Source organism: Quercus lobata, chromosome 1 (genome assembly GCF_001633185.2).
Source record: "Quercus lobata isolate SW786 chromosome 1, ValleyOak3.0 Primary Assembly, whole genome shotgun sequence".
Taxonomy (NCBI): domain Eukaryota; kingdom Viridiplantae; phylum Streptophyta; class Magnoliopsida; order Fagales; family Fagaceae; genus Quercus; species Quercus lobata.
The window spans coordinates 7581977-7600259 of NC_044904.1; the positions used below are offsets into that span (position 1 = coordinate 7581977).

Genomic DNA, 18283 nt, shown 5'->3' on the forward strand with positions numbered 1-18283 from the left:
ATGATTAGACTGCTAGAATTCACTTAACAAGGATCTTCCCTGTAAATTTTCAGCCTTGGAGCTGAGAGACAACATAGTCTCATTTAATGGTGAAGATTTGATTATCCCTTGCAGCCAACTAATATCAATTTGAGAAGTGTCTACATCCTTAAGAATAGCTGATAGATCATTCACTTTGGACTTTGTCAGCTGCATAACTGAAGTGGATTGTAACTCCTTAACCACAAAGCACACACACTCTAGATAATTAGAGTATGGCAATTTAATTCTAAGTAACAACTTGCTGCTATGTCTAGATACAATTCTAAGCCAATTTTAATATAACCTTTTTTTTTTTTTTTGTGAAACAATTTTAATATAACCTGAATGTAATACTTTAACTGGAAAAATAGGAGAGGCATCAGTTCTCCTAGTGATGATTTTCCAACAACAATAGAGCTCTTACTTTTTACCTAGCAGACCCAAAAGGCCACATTGCTGATGAGTTATGACTAGAAAAAATACCACATCTTCGATTCCAAGAAGTAATCAAAATAAAAACTATTATAAGTAGAATGTGATCAGAATTATAAGCTAGCCAATACATTTGATTACCTTTCAGTCTACCCTACTTGTATCCAAATTAAATAACAGTACTAAAGCTTGCAACTTATATTAAAAGGGGAACCACATAATAACTTGTCAACTATAAACAGAGAGTAATTTATTTTGCCAGCAGGGGCCGTGAACATTTTACATTCAGTGGACAAAAACCATAACTCCAAAAGGAACTTAAGAAACCAGCAAGGAACAAAAGCAACACAAAACACACAAATGAAGTGAAAATTTTGTTCTTTAATAATTCAAACTGTTTCCCCAACTACCAAACAGACCAAACAGATAATTGAAAATCTGAGAAGTGAGTAAGATGTAGATCAAAGTTCTGAACCTCAGCATGTTAGAATAAATAGAGTACCTTGAAAAAACATAGCTGACAGATGTGAAATTGGGTCAAGAAAAATGATTATTTTGAGCAACAAATCGCAGGTACAGGGACACAACTTAATGATATATAATTTTTCTTTGTGGGGGAGGGGTTAATACCAACAAAGTAATCTATAAAACATAATGTCAACATTGTAGAACAAGAAAAAGGAAGAGAGAGTAACTTGAATCAGCTTGTTGTGGAAATACAGAATGTACTATGCTCACTTTTCAGTGAAATTAAGGTTTTGTCCGTTTGATCCTTACCTTAAACAATAATCAAAACGACTTTGATCCGTTAAGAAACCTACAGCGGTGGTGAAACTGAAATGAGATTGACAGGCATATGAGAAGAAACAATCTGTTTTAAAACAGAAACAATTAATGGTCAGGATTAAAACAACACTAAGTTTATAGTTAAAGAATTGCGCGTGAATTACATAAGGTACACTTTCGTCCCCTGTGACATAGACATAGTCAAAAAAATTAAATGAAACAATAAGAGGAAGGGCGCAATGTAAGGGGCAAGAAAGAGGGAGAGCTATGAGACAATAACGGTATGTTCCAATGGTTAAAAAATAGCCACTGACAAATATAAAAAGAGAATGGATTGGAGTGCCATGAGGACGGTAGAAGAACTCTCTTCTTCCACTTTTAAGGACATGTAAAGTATTGCCCTAGAAGGAAAAAGATTAATTTCAAAGAGAGAGAGAGAGAGAGAGAAAGACACAGACAGAGAGAGAGAGAGAGAGAGACATGGGACCCTTGAGGTTTATGTTTCTGCTGTGCCTCTCGGCTGCAGCGATGTCTATGGTCCGGAGTGAAGACCCTTATCTCTTCTTCACGTGGAATGTCACCTATGGCACCATTTCTCCATTTGGAGTCCCCCAACAAGCCATTTTCATCAACGGTGAATTTCCAGGACCCAATATCAACTCCACCACCAACAACAACATTGTCATCAACGTCCACAACAACCTTGATGAGCCATTCCTGGTGACATGGTATTCATGCTTTCTCTTTTTCTAACATGGAAATGAATTGGATAGTTGGATTTCAAAAACATAATAATAAATGAATGTCCTAAATGTTTTTTTTTTTTTTTTTTTTTAATGATTGGTGACACATTAATTTGTAAAGATTATGTTGTCAATCATATATGTTAATGTTTTCGACTGGGTTAATTTGGCATCTAGGCACGGCATCCAACATAGGAAGAACTCGTGGCAAGATGGAGTGTTGGGAACCATGTGCCCCATTCCCCCTGGCACGAACTACACATATCACTTCCAAGTTAAGGACCAGATTGGGAGCTACATCTACTATCCCACAACTGCCATGCATCGTGCAGCTGGTGGCTTTGGTGGCCTCCGCGTGAACAGCCGGTTGCTCATTCCCGTCCCATATGCCGATCCTGAGGATGATTACACTGTACTCATTGGTGACTGGTACAGCAAGAGTCACTCAACTCTCAAGAAGTTCTTGGACAGCGGCCGCTCCCTTGGTAGGCCAGATGGTGTCCTCATCAATGGAAAATCCCCTAAGGGTGACGGCAAGGAAGAGCCTTTGTTCACCATGAAGCCTGGCAAAACCTACAAATACAGAATCTGCAATGTTGGGATTAAGAATTCCTTGAACTTTAGGATCCAAGGCCACCCAATGACGCTTGTGGAGATGGAGGGATCCCACACTGTGCAAAACACATATGAGTCCCTTGATGTTCATGTAGGGCAATGCTTTGGGGTTCTTGTCACAGCTGATAAAGAGCCCAAGGACTACTACATTGTGGCCTCCACACGATTCACCAAGACCGTCCTCACTACCAAGGGAATCGTCCGCTACACCAATGGAAAAGGTCCAGCCTCACCTGAGATCCCTGAGGCTCCTGTTGGTTGGGCTTGGTCACTTAATCAATTCCGTACCTTCCGTTGGAACCTCACTGCTAGTGCTGCTAGGCCTAACCCTCAGGGCTCCTATCACTATGGTTCTATTAACATTACCCGTACCATCAAGCTCGTCAACTCAGCAACCAAGGTAGATGGCAAGCTTCGATATGCTATCAATGGTGTATCCCATGTTGACCCTCCTACACCTTTGAAGCTCGCTGAGTATTATGGAGTCCCAGACAAGGTCTTCAAATACGACATCATATCTGATGACCCACCAGCTGACGCTGTAGATAAAGTCACCTTGGCACCCAATGTCATGAACATGACATTCCGCAACTTCATAGAGATCATCTTTGAGAACCACGAGAAGAGCATCCAGTCATGGCATGTGGATGGATACTCCTTCTTCGCAGTCTCGTAAGTTCTATTAAATTTACCATTTCCTATCAAAGCAAGTAGTCCTGATTTCGAATCCTATAAAAAAAAATGTGAGATTCTTGACGCGGAAATTGACTATTTTATGTGTTTGTTGTTAACAGTGTTGAGCCTGGGAGGTGGACTCCAGATCGCAGAAGGAACTACAATCTTCTTGACGCTGTAAGCAGGCACACAATCCAGGTGTTTCCCAAATCCTTTGCAGCTATCCTCTTGACATTTGACAATGCTGGCATGTGGAACATAAGGTCTGAGTTGACAGAGAGACGCTACCTTGGGCAAGAGCTCTATTCTAGCGTTCTCTCTCCTGCACGATCCCTCAGGGACGAGTACAACATGCCTGACAACTCCTTGCTCTGTGGCATAGTCAAAGGTTTGCCCAAGCCCCCACCATACGAAATCTAAAGATGATCCACATACCTCTTTGCCATGTCGCCACTTCATACAATGAGGGGGAGAGAGAGAAGGAAGGGAGAGAACCAGATATACATCGTTTGTGTAATAGATGAGAGACAATTATGTAATTGTATGCATTTTTTATGCAAAGAGTGTAGAAGATCGCAAAGAATAACAATGATTGAAAAAACACATAGAGTTACTGTTATATATAACATTTTAAACACGACATTAAATTTTTGTACCATTCATTTTAATATAACTATCTTTTATAGTTCTTGTTCTTTTGAGTAAAAGTTTGTAAATTATTTTGCTTCTGTATAATTTTTCTTTGCTGCTGCTTTTAATTTTCTGCCAAATTATAAAAATGGCTATGGTCCAATTTGAACTCCAAGCACAATCCGTTGGAGGCCACCACTCCTAAAAAAATGTATTAGTTCAAAAATCTTCCCATTCCCTTCTCCTTAGAGCCTAAACTCTTTTTTATATTTTTTTTAATTAAAAAAAAATATTGCCATGGCATCCCTCAAAGAGCATTGTGAAACATATAAGTGGTTACCTATGAATCGATATGGCTATCTTGTAATAAGAAATCATGATAAGACCTCTTCAATGACTTACCATCCCTGCAAAGAGTAAAGATCCTCTTGGTACAATTCCTTCAAAAATTTATGCTAGGTTGGTTGGCAAACATCTTGCAAAGAAATTAGAGGTGACTCGGTCAATAAATGGGCAGATTAAAAAAAACAAATCCATACCATGGATCTCAAATTTATACATGGAGTAAACATTATGATTAGCTCTCAATTTGAGCATATCCAATGATTAATACAATCATTTCTTAGAAATTTAAAATTACTACTTGTCTTTACTTTATATTTTCACTCACTTAAGAATGTTAGTTTCTTTTGCTAGTGAATGGTGAATCCATTCTTGGCAAAAGGTATGTGGGCATGCGGAGATGCCCAAAGGAGGTTATTTGGGTAACTCCTTTTATTAGTGGTTTTCATGTGAATGTAACTCGTTCATTGTTAGGTTCGTATGGTTATGGAAAAATGAATTAGTTCTAACTAAAGGCAAAAATAAACTTTATAATGGTTTGATGGTCAGTCATATAAATATACTTCATAATCTGCAATAGCTGATGAGTTAAAAAACTGAAACTTTCTACCAATACAAACTTTGGAACCTGAAGGCTAAAAAATAAAATAGATCTAAGGAAAGATTTCCTATTATGTAGATGATTGTCATTCTCTATAATGACATGGATGTCATTGCTCCTTATACTGCTAATTAATGACTGTTTTTTTCCCCTCTATCGATATATCACATGTTACCAAAAGATTGGAAAACAATATATCTAACCTATTATTTACCGATAAAAAGTTACACGTTTATATTCAAAGTTAAAATCCTTCTTTGTCAATTACATTAACACCATCATATTTTTATTAATCAATATTGGAAATAAGCCAAAAATAGAACTATAAAAAACAAAATTTAAATGAAATGTTAGGTTTTGTAGTGGCTTTAAAGATTTAAAACTGCTAATGATTATAAGTGTCATCTATTCATCATAAGCATCCCATCATTTTCTCAATCGAGCAAGAAACAGTTGTAGTCATGATCATAAACTTTTTTTTTTTTTTGGCTTGCAATCATGATCATAAACTTGAAACAAAATTGTACAATAAAACTAACTTTTTGGATGAATAAATAAATGATTTTTTTTAGTCATGGCCCGTAAATTCAAACTGGAGATTAAGTTACCAATTACCATGGAAGCCAATAGGATATAAGAGTATTAGCATTAGGTGTGGCACATTAAACACCAAAAACCCACCTATATCAAATGTCTCAAATTAAAAAAAAAAAAAATTGGCATTTAGCTACAGTGACATTCTAAATTTGAGAGGGTACGGAAAAATTTGTCAAAGTTTTATTTATTTTTTATTCGAGTCTTTCTCCTTTCCACTAACTCTCTCTTTTTTCTCGGTGTTCTCTCTCTTCTCTCAAAACTCACTACTTTAATGGCTCTTCATCTCTCTCTACACTGAACCTCCACCGCTCCATCACATAGACCACCGTAAGCCACCCTTTGAGATTCTCCCTCATTGGCTTGTATCTCTTCTCGCACAAGCGCAACCATGGCCTAAGCCATACGGCCAACACCATTATTGAGGTGGTCATCATCCCCCCCTCTCTCTCTCTCTCTCATTTTTCCCTTATTTTTTTTTTTTTGTTTTGTTTTTGGCCGAAAATTGCCTTCTTTTCCCATTTTGATTTTGTGTGGGTTAGGGGATTTGTTGGATTGGTAGTTGTTTAGGGTTTGAAAGGAATGGATTTTGGGGGGTTTATTATTTAGGTTTGTGGATTTGGGTTCTTTGGTTTGGCTTTGAGGGTTTGTGTTGATTTTTGGTTGGTTGATTAGATTCATCTCTCTTTTCTTTTTCTTTTTTTCTTTTTTGCTTTTGTTTTTGGGGTTTTATTTTGGTAGTTTTGGGTGGTGGCCACCACTAGGTTTGACTAGTTTTTACTTAATATTATTTTAATGTGCTGTAAATATTATTTTAATATATTGAATTGTAGAATAGAACATGTGATGTAGGGTATAGTGTAAAGTGATGTGTAAAAAAAAAAATAGTTTTAAGTGTGTCAAAAAATAGCATTTTTTATAACATCTGATGCTAATGCTCTAACAACATAAGAAAGAACGTCAAAATGAACAAATTTTTTTTAAGTAAACACATTGTTAATAACTATATTAGAAAAACTTAACTATAAAATAAGAACTACAAAAGGGGAAAAAAACAGTTAGATAGTAACTGTAGGGACACGATTCCTGCGCGGCCCAGTGACATCTTAGGGTTCACGCGGGAGAGATCCCTCACAATACGATTTGTAGAGAGTGGGCTTGAAAAGCTTGGGCTTGGTCACGGGGGGATGGTCCGATCTGGATTTCAGAAAGATCCCTGTGGAAAATGGACTGGGCCTAAACGTTTAAAGCCCCGCCATACTGCCACCTCTGAGAATGGGATCCTCGGACTTGATCCGAGGGCCCTTGTGGTCCTTTCCGGCTGTCCAACGGAGGACTTTCTCTGTTCTGTGCATGGATCGTTCCGGCGATCTTCCTCATGAAGTCTCCCTTTTTGCCTCCCTCTGCTAGATTCACTTACTTCTCCTTTTATACTAGTGTGCGTTCGATGTCCTTCGTCCACGTGTAGGGTCAGTCTTTACAAATACTGACATTGGTCCCATCAGTCTAATCCCGGAATTGTTGGGGATGACTTGATAAAGCTGTAGAGTACGGTTCTGCCAGGCATTGGGCCTTATCCAGAAGGGTATTTAGGGTAATCGCCCCAAGGTATTTTGGATTTCCTTACGAATTTATCCCTTTATTCTGGGCGGATTATGGGCCTGCCGAGGACTAGACTGTCCTCGGCTGCCTCCCAAAAATTGGTCCGTACTCGGCGTCATGGAGCTTGGGCCACAGTTCTCCTCGGATTGGGCCCTCGGACTTTCTAAGGGCAAATGGGCCTGGTCCACGAATTGCTGGGCCCCACAATAGCCCCTCAAAACCCTTCTATCCGAATTCCGGATTGGAAAGGAGGGTTTTGGCAAACCCGGGCCCTTAATATGGCCCATTTATCTTGATCCCGCATTTATGTGAGCGGTTTCTCAGGAAGTCAGGCGGTTTTTGAGGGATTCCTTTTAATCCGCTCGGGATCTGCTCCTTCCGCTTGGATGTCCCAGACGCGCCCTTAATGAATTCCCCTTAATGAGGCTCATTTATATCCAGCGGCTCATTTGATAAGGTGGAGAAGTGGAACAGACGCCTCTTTTTTCTTCAGATTCTTTGGGAAGGTTGAATGCATTTAATGCCATTCGTTCTGCTCTTCCTATAAGAAGGCAAGCAGGAGGCCATCATTTTCGTACTAACTCCCTTCTATTCTTCTGAGATCGCACCAAATGATGAAGAAATCATGCCCCTCTTCTAGACACCATATTCTGATAAAACTTGAAATGGCTCGATCAGGGCAAGGGTGGCGCAGACTTAAGATCTGTCTCGCCTTTCTTTCAGCCAAAATCCGAAACAGGGACTCGTCGTGTCGAACTCTCGGCGCGACTGAGTCGAGAACAACCAAGACCAGCACCACCCGGCTCCTCATGTGCATACCTAATATGGCACCAACGTGTTAGGAGTCAGGGCTGAGGCAAGGGCTAAGTGCTTCTGCTTCTCCCTCTTTTGCTCCTTGGTGCCCTCCTCCGCTTTCCTCTTATAGTCTTCCCAGCACCAGTTCCGTCCTGGTGCCTTCCCTTTTCCCTCTTTTGCTCCTTTTCTTTCTTTTCGTCCCTTCTCTCTTCTTCTCCTCCTTCTTTATTCATGTCCTCCATCTTCCTCCTTCATCTCCTCCATCTTCTTCATTGATTTCTTCCTTACTATTTCCTTCTCCTTCAATTCTTCTTCCTTCTCCTTCATCCTTTTCCGAAGAAGGTTCTTGTCATGATATGAGCAATGTTGAGGCAGAGACTGAAGAGACCTTGAAGATGAGTTTTAGAAGAAGCCTGACTGTTTACTTCTCTGTACTGCGAGTGTTATCGTTGCTTCAGCAGTTCTCCTTTTGTATAGGCTTGTTTGAGCCCTTTTTCGTACATTGTAATAATCTCTTATATTAATAAAAGTGTTTATTATTTCATTTTGCATATTCCGTTTATGTTTTTGTATATTGGTAAATGCTGCTCGGCTCAATGAGAAAGTCTCTAAACCGATGACAACTAAGACCAAAATACTTGATAATAAAAAGATGTTGCCATAACTCTAATATAAGTGTTTGGCCCACTAAGGCCGACCAGTGAAAAGTAATGATTACCCATGCTGGCCGAGGAGAGAACTGGAGGCTTGATGCCGTGTTTGGGTCCGAGGACCATACAAGGCCTTGATTCTATACAAAACTCGTAATAATAATAATTTTTATACTTGGTTTCCCCATAGGCTTGAGTCCGAGGACCATGCAAGGCCTTGGTTCAGTCCATGACTTGTAATAATAATAATTTTTATACTTGGTTTCCCCATAGGCTTGAATCCGAGGACCATGCAAGGCCTTGGTTCTGTTTTATTCCCTCTCCTCAGGTATCCCGTACGCGGCCGGGCAGGAGGTTGTCCTCGGCATTAGTTATTACCCGGCGGGGCCCGTAGTCCGTGGGCCATCATGTAGCAAGGGCATGGGCCGCGGATTTACTAGGCCCACGGGTCATGAGATATTTCCATAATCTTTGGCCACGCGGTACTTCTAGGTGTCCCGATGTTCGAGGTGCACCTCGACGAGGCTCCTTTAGTCTTGTCGTTGCAGAGGTTTGTTGGAAGTCGAGCTGGAGACGTTTTGTCTGTAGCGTTCCTCGGGAAGCTGCGCTAATTAAATGCTACCACCCTATCTCCTCAAATAAATAAGAGAGCAAGTTTCTTTGCCTAGGCACCAGCTCCTTAGTCTCCTCCTTCAGCTTCCTCCCGCAGCAAGTCATGTTTGAGACAAGGGTCGGGGAAGAAAAACTCTCTCCGCCGCAAGGGCGCCACGTTCTCCTCAAGCTCAGAAGAGTGATATACGGGCAACGAAGGCATAGATTCAAAGAAATATTCCCTTATGACAGAGGGGAGAGGATGTTTCCCACGCTTTTAGTCAAAATCCGAAGCAGGTTCTGGTCATGCCAGATTTTTGGTATGTCCGAAGAAGGAATTTCCACCATCAGCACTGTCTACCTTGCAGCCGGCAAATTTCTGCGGGGGCTTCCCAACTTTCGGCTCCCTGCATCTTCTTTGTAGATGGTGTTAGCCTGAGGTCAGGTTCTTTTGCTGCCTGAGTTTCGGGCATGTGAAAGCGTTGAGGATGAAACGAGGTCTTGAGGCAGTAGCCAACCTCTCCTCTGTGCTACCTGCGTCCTCCCCACTGCGGTGTGAGGCTCAAGTTGGGCTCCTTTGCTGCCGGAGCTATGGGCATGCGAAAGCATGGGGGAAGGGACAAGGCCTCGAAGCAGTAGCCCACGTCTCGTCTGTGCTACCTCCTCGGCCTTCTCTTGCTTCCTTGTAACCTTCCTTTCTATCATGTAGCAAGTTTTATCACAAGTTGATTTCAGCTTTTTGTTGTATGCTGTACTGTTTCTTTGTTCTAATAAGAAAGGAAATTTTGCCTACTTATTTTGAATACTACTCTTTTTGCAACATTATTTTGTGGAAGGGTGTGCTCCCTGTGTCTGTTTCTTCAATGATACTTAGAGCAAGAAGTTTTGAAACATAATCCAATCAGTTCTAATGTACCAACACTACCAAACCTTACGGCGATAACTCATAGCAGGTTTAGCTCAGGAAACTAGCAAAAATAACAATTGAATATTCTGTGATAAGTATGAGAGTACCGTCCAAGGAGTTGACGGAGGGTAAAGAACTCAAATTGTTTCTCAGGTGACGTATTGCCCTACGTCGCATCGATTCCCCTGGTGCTGCAGATCTAAGAGCAGACTTGCGAATCCCCGCAGTTTGGGAACTGACCCAATGGCGAGTGGGGAGCTTTCCTCAGATGAATCCAAATTCTACGTAATGTAGTTTTTCCTTACGAGTAGTTGGTTTTATCATAGGTTTGAGTCCGAGGACCATACAAGACCTTGGTTCTGTCCAAAACTTTTGATTTTCATCTCTTGTACTTGGTTTCCCCATAGGTTTGAGTCCGAGGACCATGCAAGACCTTGGTTCTGTCCAAAACTTTCGAGACTTATTTTTTTTTGTGTTTGGTTTCCCCACAGGCTTGAGTCCGTGGACCATGCAAGGCCTTGGTTCTGTCCAAAACTTTTGATTTTCATCTCTTGTACTTGGTTTCCCCATAGGTTTGAGTCCGAGGACCATGCAAGACCTTGGTTCTGTCCAAAACTTTCGAGATTTATTTTTTTTGTGTTTGTTTCCCCCACAGGCTTGAGTCCGTGGCCATGCAAGGCCTTGGTTCTGTCCAGTCCTTGTGGGTTTCCCCATAGGTTTGAGTCCATTGCTGTCCAAGAGACTTATTTTTTTTGTGTTTGGTTTCCCCACAGGCTTGAGTCCGTGGACCATGCAAGGCCTCTGTCCAAAACTTTTGATTTTCATCTCTTGTACTTGGTTTCCCCATAGGTTTGAGTCCGAGGACCATGCAAGACCTTGGTTCTGTCCAAAACTTACGAGATTTATTATTTTTTTGTGTTTGGTTTCCCCACAGGCTTGAGTCCGTGGACCATGCAAGGCCTTGGTTCTGTCCAAAACTTTTGATTTTCATCTCTTGTACTTGGTTTCCCCATAGGTTTGAGTCCGAGGACCATGCAAGACCTTGGTTCTGTCCAAAACTTTCGAGACTTATTTTTTTTGTGGTTTGGTTTCCCCCCAGGCTTGAGTCCGTGGACATGCAAGGCTTGGTTCCTGTCCAAAACTTTTGATTTTCATCTCTTGTACTTGGTTTCCCCATAGGTTTGAGTCCGAGGACCATGCAAGACCTTGGTTCTGTCCAAAACTTTCGAGACTTATTTTTTTTTGTGTTTGGTTTCCCCACAGGCTTGAGTCCGTGGACCATGCAAGGCCTTGGTTCTGTCCAAAACTTTTGATTTTCATCTCTTGTACTTGGTTTCCCCATAGGTTTGAGTCCGAGGACCATGCAAGACCTTGGTTCTGTCCAAAACTTTCGAGACTTATTTTTTTTTTGTGTTTGGTTTCCCCACAGGCTTGAGTCCGTGGACCATGCAAGGCCTTGGTTCTGTCCAAAACTTTTGATTTTCATCTCTTGTACTTGGTTTCCCCATAGGTTTGAGTCCGAGGACCATGCAAGACCTTGGTTCTGTCCAAAACTTTCGAGACTTATTTTTTTTGTGTTTGGTTTCCCCACAGGCTTGAGTCCGTGGACCATGCAAGGCCTTGGTTCTGTCCAAAACTTTTGATTTTCATCTCTTGTACTTGGTTTCCCCATAGGTTTGAGTCCGAGGACCATGCAAGACCTTGGTTCTGTCCAAAACTTTCGAGACTTATTTTTTTTTTGTTTGGTTTCCCCACAGGCTTGAGTCCGTGGACCATGCAAGGCCTTGGTTCTGTCCAAAACTTTTGGTTTGTTTTTCGGATGTAAGCCCCTAGATCAGGGCGGGGAGAGCCGGCTTGAGGCCAAGAGCCCCTAGGGCTGCCCACGCCATGGGCGCTGCCAGAAGTAGCCCCTAGCAGAAGTTTATGTCGGAACAACAGCTGCACGTCAAAGGAGACGGAGGAAGCTCCGTGGATTTTTGCTTAGTAGAGAGTTGACTCCACCGCCACCTGCGCCAAGCGCGCATGCTTCCCACAGACGGCGCCAATTGTAGGGACACAATTCCTGCGCGGCCCAGTGACATCTTAGGGTTCACGCGGGAGAGATCCCTCACAATACGATTTGTAGAGAGTGGGCTTGAAAAGCTTGGGCTTGGTCACGGGGGGATGGTCCGGTCTGGATTTCAGAAAGATCCCTGTGGAAAATGGACTGGGCCTAAACGTTTAAAGCCCCGCCATACTGCCACCTCTGAGAATGGGATCCTCGGACTTGATCCGAGGGCCCTTGTGGTCCTTTCCGGCTGTCCAACGGAGGACTTTCTCTATTCTGTGCATGGATCGTTCCGGCGATCTTCCTCATGAAGTCTCCCTTCCTTTTCCTCCCCCTGCTAGATTCACTTACTTCTCCTTTTATACTAGTGTGCGTTCGATGTCCTTCGTCCACGTGTAGGGTCAGTCTTTACAAATACTGACATTGGTCCCATCAGTCTAATCCCGGAATTGTTGGGGATGACTTGATAAAGCTGTAGAGTACGGTTCTGCCAGGCATTGGGCCTTATCCAGAAGGGTATTTAGGGTAATCGCCCCAAGGTATTTTGGATTTCCTTACGAATTTATCCCTTTATTCTGGGCGGATTATGGGCCTGCCGAGGACTAGACTGTCCTCGGCTGCCTCCCAAAAATTGGTCCGTGCTCGGCGTCATGGAGCTTGGGCCACAGTTCTCCTCGGATTGGGCCCTCGGACTTTCTAAGGGCAAATGGGCCTGGTCCACGAATTGCTGGGCCCCACAGTATGAGAAATGCTATATTCATAACATTTTCATAATCAATCCTATATGTTAGGTTGTTACGGATTGTTATTGGTGGGGTAGGAAAATGATTTCAGTGGTAGGTTCAAATTAGAACCAATAACAACTAACTATCTATGATTTGTTGTTCTTAACTCTTTATCTTAGCCACAAAGAATAATTACAATCTCCAAAAAAAAAAAAAAAAAGGCTTTGAATTTATTTGGCATAAACAATTTCTTTTTTAAATAAATAGTTTTATTTTTATTAGATGGGAGGATTGCGGAATGGCCCATGCCTTGGATTATTCAAAACCCTTCATTTCCTTTTATTTTATTAACAAATTAATCAAGTTAGGAGCAAATTTTACTTAAATGGCCCCTCATAATTTTTCAAAATCCCCCAACTCTCCTTTTTTTTTTTTTTTTTAATTAACAAAACATTTTTTTAATAGATATGATATAATTTCAACCTATAATGACAAGAGATTTTATCAATTAAGTTAACTAGAACTGATAAAAACTTTTTAAAATTAATCTAAATTTTATTTAATATATATATTAAAAATGTACAAATAATCATTTTTCATTGACTAAGAACTTTGCCCTATTTAAGAAAGGAAAGAAAAGAAAAGAAAAAAAAAAGTAATATCCATGAAAGAATTTTTTTTTTTTTTTAATAGGGAGTTTCAACCTATGACATCCCTCTGATGATAAAGAGCTATTATTAGATCTTTTATTCAACTATAAAAAAATTTACGAATTGAATTAACTAGAACTCACTAATATACATGAAGGAAAGATATAATGAAAGAGAACTCTTACAGTCTTCCCTACTTCTTTTTGATAATAAAAAGCTTTTACCTATTTCTAGTATTCCAAACCTAATAATCAGTCCATGGCATGCTTCTGCGAAATCTCACATGCTTTCCTTTTTTATAATAAAAAGCTTTTACCTATTTCTAATATCCAAACCTAATAATTAGTCCGGAGTAAGCTTTTGCGAAATCTTACATGCTTTTTAGTCATTGCCAAAAAAATAAGATAGAGAATGAAGGTTAAGAAAACACACGCACACAGATTTGTGCTTTTTTTTAGTAGAATATATTTTATGCATTAATCATAAAGAACTAAGCAAAAAAAAAAAAATGCATTAAAGTCAACTATGCACATAAATTGAACAGGAAAAAAAGGGCATCTACTTACATGACAAAGGTCATGAAGGCACATATATTCCCTGATTTTCTTCCAGTATGCCACCAATTCCTCACTTTCTTAAGATAATAAAGGCGAAAATACATTTTTGGTCCCTATATTTTGGGTCTATTCACAATTTGGCTCCTAAATTGATTTCACTCTTAGATCAGTCCCTAATTTCAAAAAATCGTTTTTATTTTGGTCCTTGCCGTCAACCCAGTAACAGAAAAATCTGAGGTGGCAGACGGAATGCACTATGTGCACAGTAAATGCTGACGTGGCTAATAAAATATTTTATTTGACATTTTCTAAATGCCTTGTCAGCATTTTCTAAATTAAAAAAATAAAATAATTTTTATTTTTCAAATTTAGTTTAATTCAAAAAAATAAAAATGAAAATAATAGAAAAACTGAAACCGTAGCTATAGTTCGAATTCTTAGATTGAAAGGAATTAGGGTTTGGAGCGGGAGAGGGGGGAGAGAGAGATGGACCAGATCGGACTCGGGATTCGAGTTCCTTGTGCTAGAGGAGTTTCTTGCGGTACTCCACCACCGCATTACAGCGTCGTGTTGGCTCTTCCGCTTTGCTCATCTTTGCACTTTTGAAAATTGAGAATGCCAACTCTGAAGAAATCGAACCAAGGTGGTTTTTAACTTGAGAAAGAAGTATCCTCTTCAAGTTGTTGAGGTGGAGATCGGTGGTTGTGGGTTTAATATGGGCTCAGATCGGTGGGGTGTGGCCATGGGTCTTCACTGTTTAGCCATGGGTCGGTAGGGAAGATGGGTTTTCAGCCATGGGTCTTAGGGAAGAACAAGAAAGATATGGAGATTCGGCCATGGCAGCACACCTATTCCCTATCTGCCATGGACGAGCCACCCCAAGCCTTATCTCCTCCGCCTACGGCTTCGTCTGTGGTCCAATTTTCCTCTTCTTTCTCATATTACAAAACTTTGTTCCTCTTGTTCTGGGTTTTTTTGTTTTTGTTCTTACGAGAGGATGTGGAGTTGTTTGATTTTATGGGTTTTTTGTGTTTGTTTCCCAAGAAAATTTTTGGGTTTGTGGGTTTGCTAGAGATTGGGTTATTTACTGTGTTTATGGGTTTGTTTCTTGGATTTATTTTTTGTTTTTCTGGATTTGATGGAGATTGGGTTTGGTTGCTGGATTTGGATTTGGGGTTTTGCTAGAGATTGGTTTGGTTGCTTCTTGGATTTGGGAAGAACATGAAGAAAATTTCCTGTTAGTATTTAATTTAATTTTTTTCTTCTTGTTTTCGTTTGTGTTCTTCTGATATGGGTTTGAGTTATAGGTTGTTGGATTTGGTCTGTGAAGAACACGAAGAACAAGTTGAAGAACATGAATATTAAGATTAGAAAATTTTAATCAAAATTTTAAATTAATTAGATTTAAGGTTTTTCTTTAAATTTAATTTTTTTAAAATTTCTGATGTGACTTTTAAAAAAATTAAAATGCTGACATGGCATTTAGAAAATGCCAAATAAAATATTTTATTAGCCACGTCAGCATTTACTGTGCACATAATGCATTCCGTCTGTCACCTCAGATTTTTTTGTTACTGGGTTGACGGCAAGAACCAAAATAAAAACGATTTTCTAAAATTAGGGACTGACCTAGGAGTGAAATCAATTTAGAGACCAAATTGTGAATCGGCCTAAAATGTAAGGACCAAAAGTGCATTTTCGTTGATAATAAATTAATAATGAGTTTAGTATCAACAATTTGTGAATTCATTTTGATCGGTCATAAAACAAACACTAATACTTTGATTATTGATATAATAATAGTAGGGATGGAGCTGTAACTTAGAGTTAGGGAGGTGGCTTTACAGCTGGTTGAGTGTAGTGACTTTGGCCTCCAACTCTGCTGCTATTTAGCCGTTGACGGTTTTTTTGTTTTTTTTTGTCTTTGATGTGTGCAATGTTGCATAAGAAAAATAATATTTTTCTTAAAATTTTTTAAAAGGTTAGGTTGTTTGTCTTTGGGTAAAATTGGTTGATTAGTTTTTTTTTTTTTTTTTTTTTTTTAATTTTGGTTGTTGGAATTTTTTTTTAGACTTGTATATTTTGTTTTAGATTTTGGATCTATAAATTTTTTAATTGTCTTTAAAATGAGAAAAATGCTAGTGTTACAAATTTTTTTTACAAATTGCTAATGTAATGAGTGGTTATTAGTAAGTGAAAAAATAATATAAGTGGTGGGCCCAAATGTGAACCAATAAAAATTTGTTACTTTAACAATTTGTAAAATTATTGTAGAAAAATTTGTGACTATAACTATAAGGACACGATTCTTTTGCGGCCCAATAATGATGTTGGGCTCGCACATGAAAGATCCCTCACAATATGATTTGTAGAGAGTGGGCTTGAAAAGCTAGCCGTTGGGCACGGGGCGACGTTCCAGTCTTGATTTTAGAGGAATTCATATAGAAAGAGGAGTTGGGTTTGAACATTTAAGCCCTACAGTGTCGCATCCTATGGGGTTGGACTCCTCGGACTTGATCCGAGGATCATTAAGGTCTTACCCCGATTACCCGACGGTGGGTTTTTCTGTGATGTGCAGGTGTTCTCCTGATGTTTTCCCCCATGGAGTCCCTTTTTTTGGAGGTGGAATGGGCTCCCCTCTTGATTTACTTACTTTTTTCCTTTATACTCGCCTGCGTTAGCTGTCCTTCGTCCACGTGTAGGGTCAATCTTTACAAGACTGATATTTGTCCCATCAGTCTAATCCTAGAATTGTTGGGGATGATTGATAAAGCTGATGAATACGGCTCTGCTAGGTGCAAAGTCTTATCTGGAAAGGGTCATAAGGGTAACTTTCCCAAGATATTTTAGATCTCTTTTCAAGTTTAGTCCTATACCAGTTTTACCCCTTTTTTCCGGTGGGATTTTGGATCTGCCGAGGACTGAACTGTCCTCGGCTGTATTCCAAAACTGTCTTGTGCTCTGTGTTATCGGGCTTGGGCCATAGCTCTCCTTGGCTTGGGCCTTCGGACTCTCCACGAGCAAATGTGCCTGACCCATAAATTATTGGGCCCCACAATAGCCCCTCAAAACCCGGCTGTCCAACCTCCCGGTTGGAAAGGGGGGTTTTGGCAATGCCGAGCCTTTATTACAGCTCCTTTAATTTAGCCCTCCATTAATGCTGACGGTTTCTCCACCTGCCCAGAAAATATATCGGCTTACAAGGCGCTCCCTTTAATTTGCTCGTGACCCGCTCCTGCCGTTTGGCTGTCCAAGACGCGCCTTTAATGGCTTCCCTTTACGAGACTCATTTACGTCCGACGGCCCATCTGATGAGGTGGGGAAGTGGAACGGACGCACCTTTTGTTTTTCAGATTCTTTTGGAAACCAGAACGAATTTAATACCTTCCATTTTGCCCTCCCTATAAGAAGGCAAGTAGGAGGTCATCACTTTCGTACAGAGACCCTTTTGTCTCTCCGAGATCCGAAATCCTCAGCCCCTCTTCCTTAGCGTTTACTTAACCCAATTGTTATACACCCAATAAGAATACGTTTACCACAACGAGTGATGAAGGAACCATACCCCTCCTCAAAGCACCATGTTCTAATAAAGCTCGAAATGGCTCGGTTAGGGTAAGGGTAGCGGAGACTTAAGATTTGCCTCACCTTCCCTTCAGCCAAAATCCGAAGCAGGGGCTCATCACGTCCAACTTTCGGCGTGACAGAGTCGAGAACTCCCATCATCATAACCAACTGCTCTCTTATGAGCTCACCTAATATGGCCCCAGCGTGTTAAGAGTCAGGACCGAGGCAGGGACTAAGTGTCTCTGCTTCTTCCTCTCTTCGTTCACTGGTGGCCCCCTCCGCCTCCCTTTCTTAGTCTTCCCAGCACCAGATCCCTCCTGGTGCTTTCACTTCTCCCTCTTTTGCTCCTTTTTCTTTCTTTTCATCTCTTCTCTCATTTTCTCCTCCTTCTTTACTCATGTCCTCCATCTTCCTCATTCATCTCCTCCATCCTCTTCTTCCTTCTCCTTCAAATTCTTCTTCCTTCTCCTTCAAATTCTTCTCCCTTCTCCTTCATCTTTTTCCAAAGAAGGTTCTTCTTTCGATATGAGCAATACTGAGGTAGAGATTGCAGAGACTTTGAAGACGGGTTTAAAAGACATCTGACTGTTTACTTATCTGTATTGCGGATGTTAGTGTTGTTTCGGCAGCTCACCTTTTGTATAGGCTTGTTTGAGCCCCTCTTTGTACGTTGTAATAATTTTTCATATTAATAAAAATTGTTGTTATTTTACTTCGCATGTTCTGTCTCTATGTTTTTACAAATTTGCAAACGCT

General features: G+C 40.5%; 1 protein-coding gene across 1 annotated transcript; it reads left to right on the forward strand.

Moving 5' to 3' along the window:
- Positions 1-1593: 1593 nt before the first annotated feature.
- Positions 1594-3891, forward strand: LOC115974362 (L-ascorbate oxidase homolog). The gene is made up of 3 exons (XM_031094725.1): positions 1594-1967; positions 2160-3269; positions 3392-3891. The coding sequence occupies exons 1-3, from the start codon at positions 1720-1722 to the stop codon at positions 3690-3692; spliced, it is 1659 nt and encodes a 552-aa protein (XP_030950585.1). The 5' UTR covers positions 1594-1719; the 3' UTR covers positions 3693-3891.
- The last annotated feature ends 14392 nt before the right edge of the window (positions 3892-18283 follow it).

What these genes read in the sequence shown, in the direction of transcription:
- LOC115974362 (XM_031094725.1), top strand. Translation starts at nt 1,720, where the DNA reads ATGGGACCCTTGAGGTTTATGTTTCTGCTGTGCCTCTCGGCTGCAGCG. An exon ending in GAGCCATTCCTGGTGACATG is followed by an intron (nt 1,968 to 2,159) that starts GTATTCATGCTT and finishes TTTGGCATCTAG; the next exon opens with GCACGGCATCCAACATAGGA. An exon ending in TACTCCTTCTTCGCAGTCTC is followed by an intron (nt 3,270 to 3,391) that starts GTAAGTTCTATT and finishes TGTTGTTAACAG; the next exon opens with TGTTGAGCCTGGGAGGTGGA.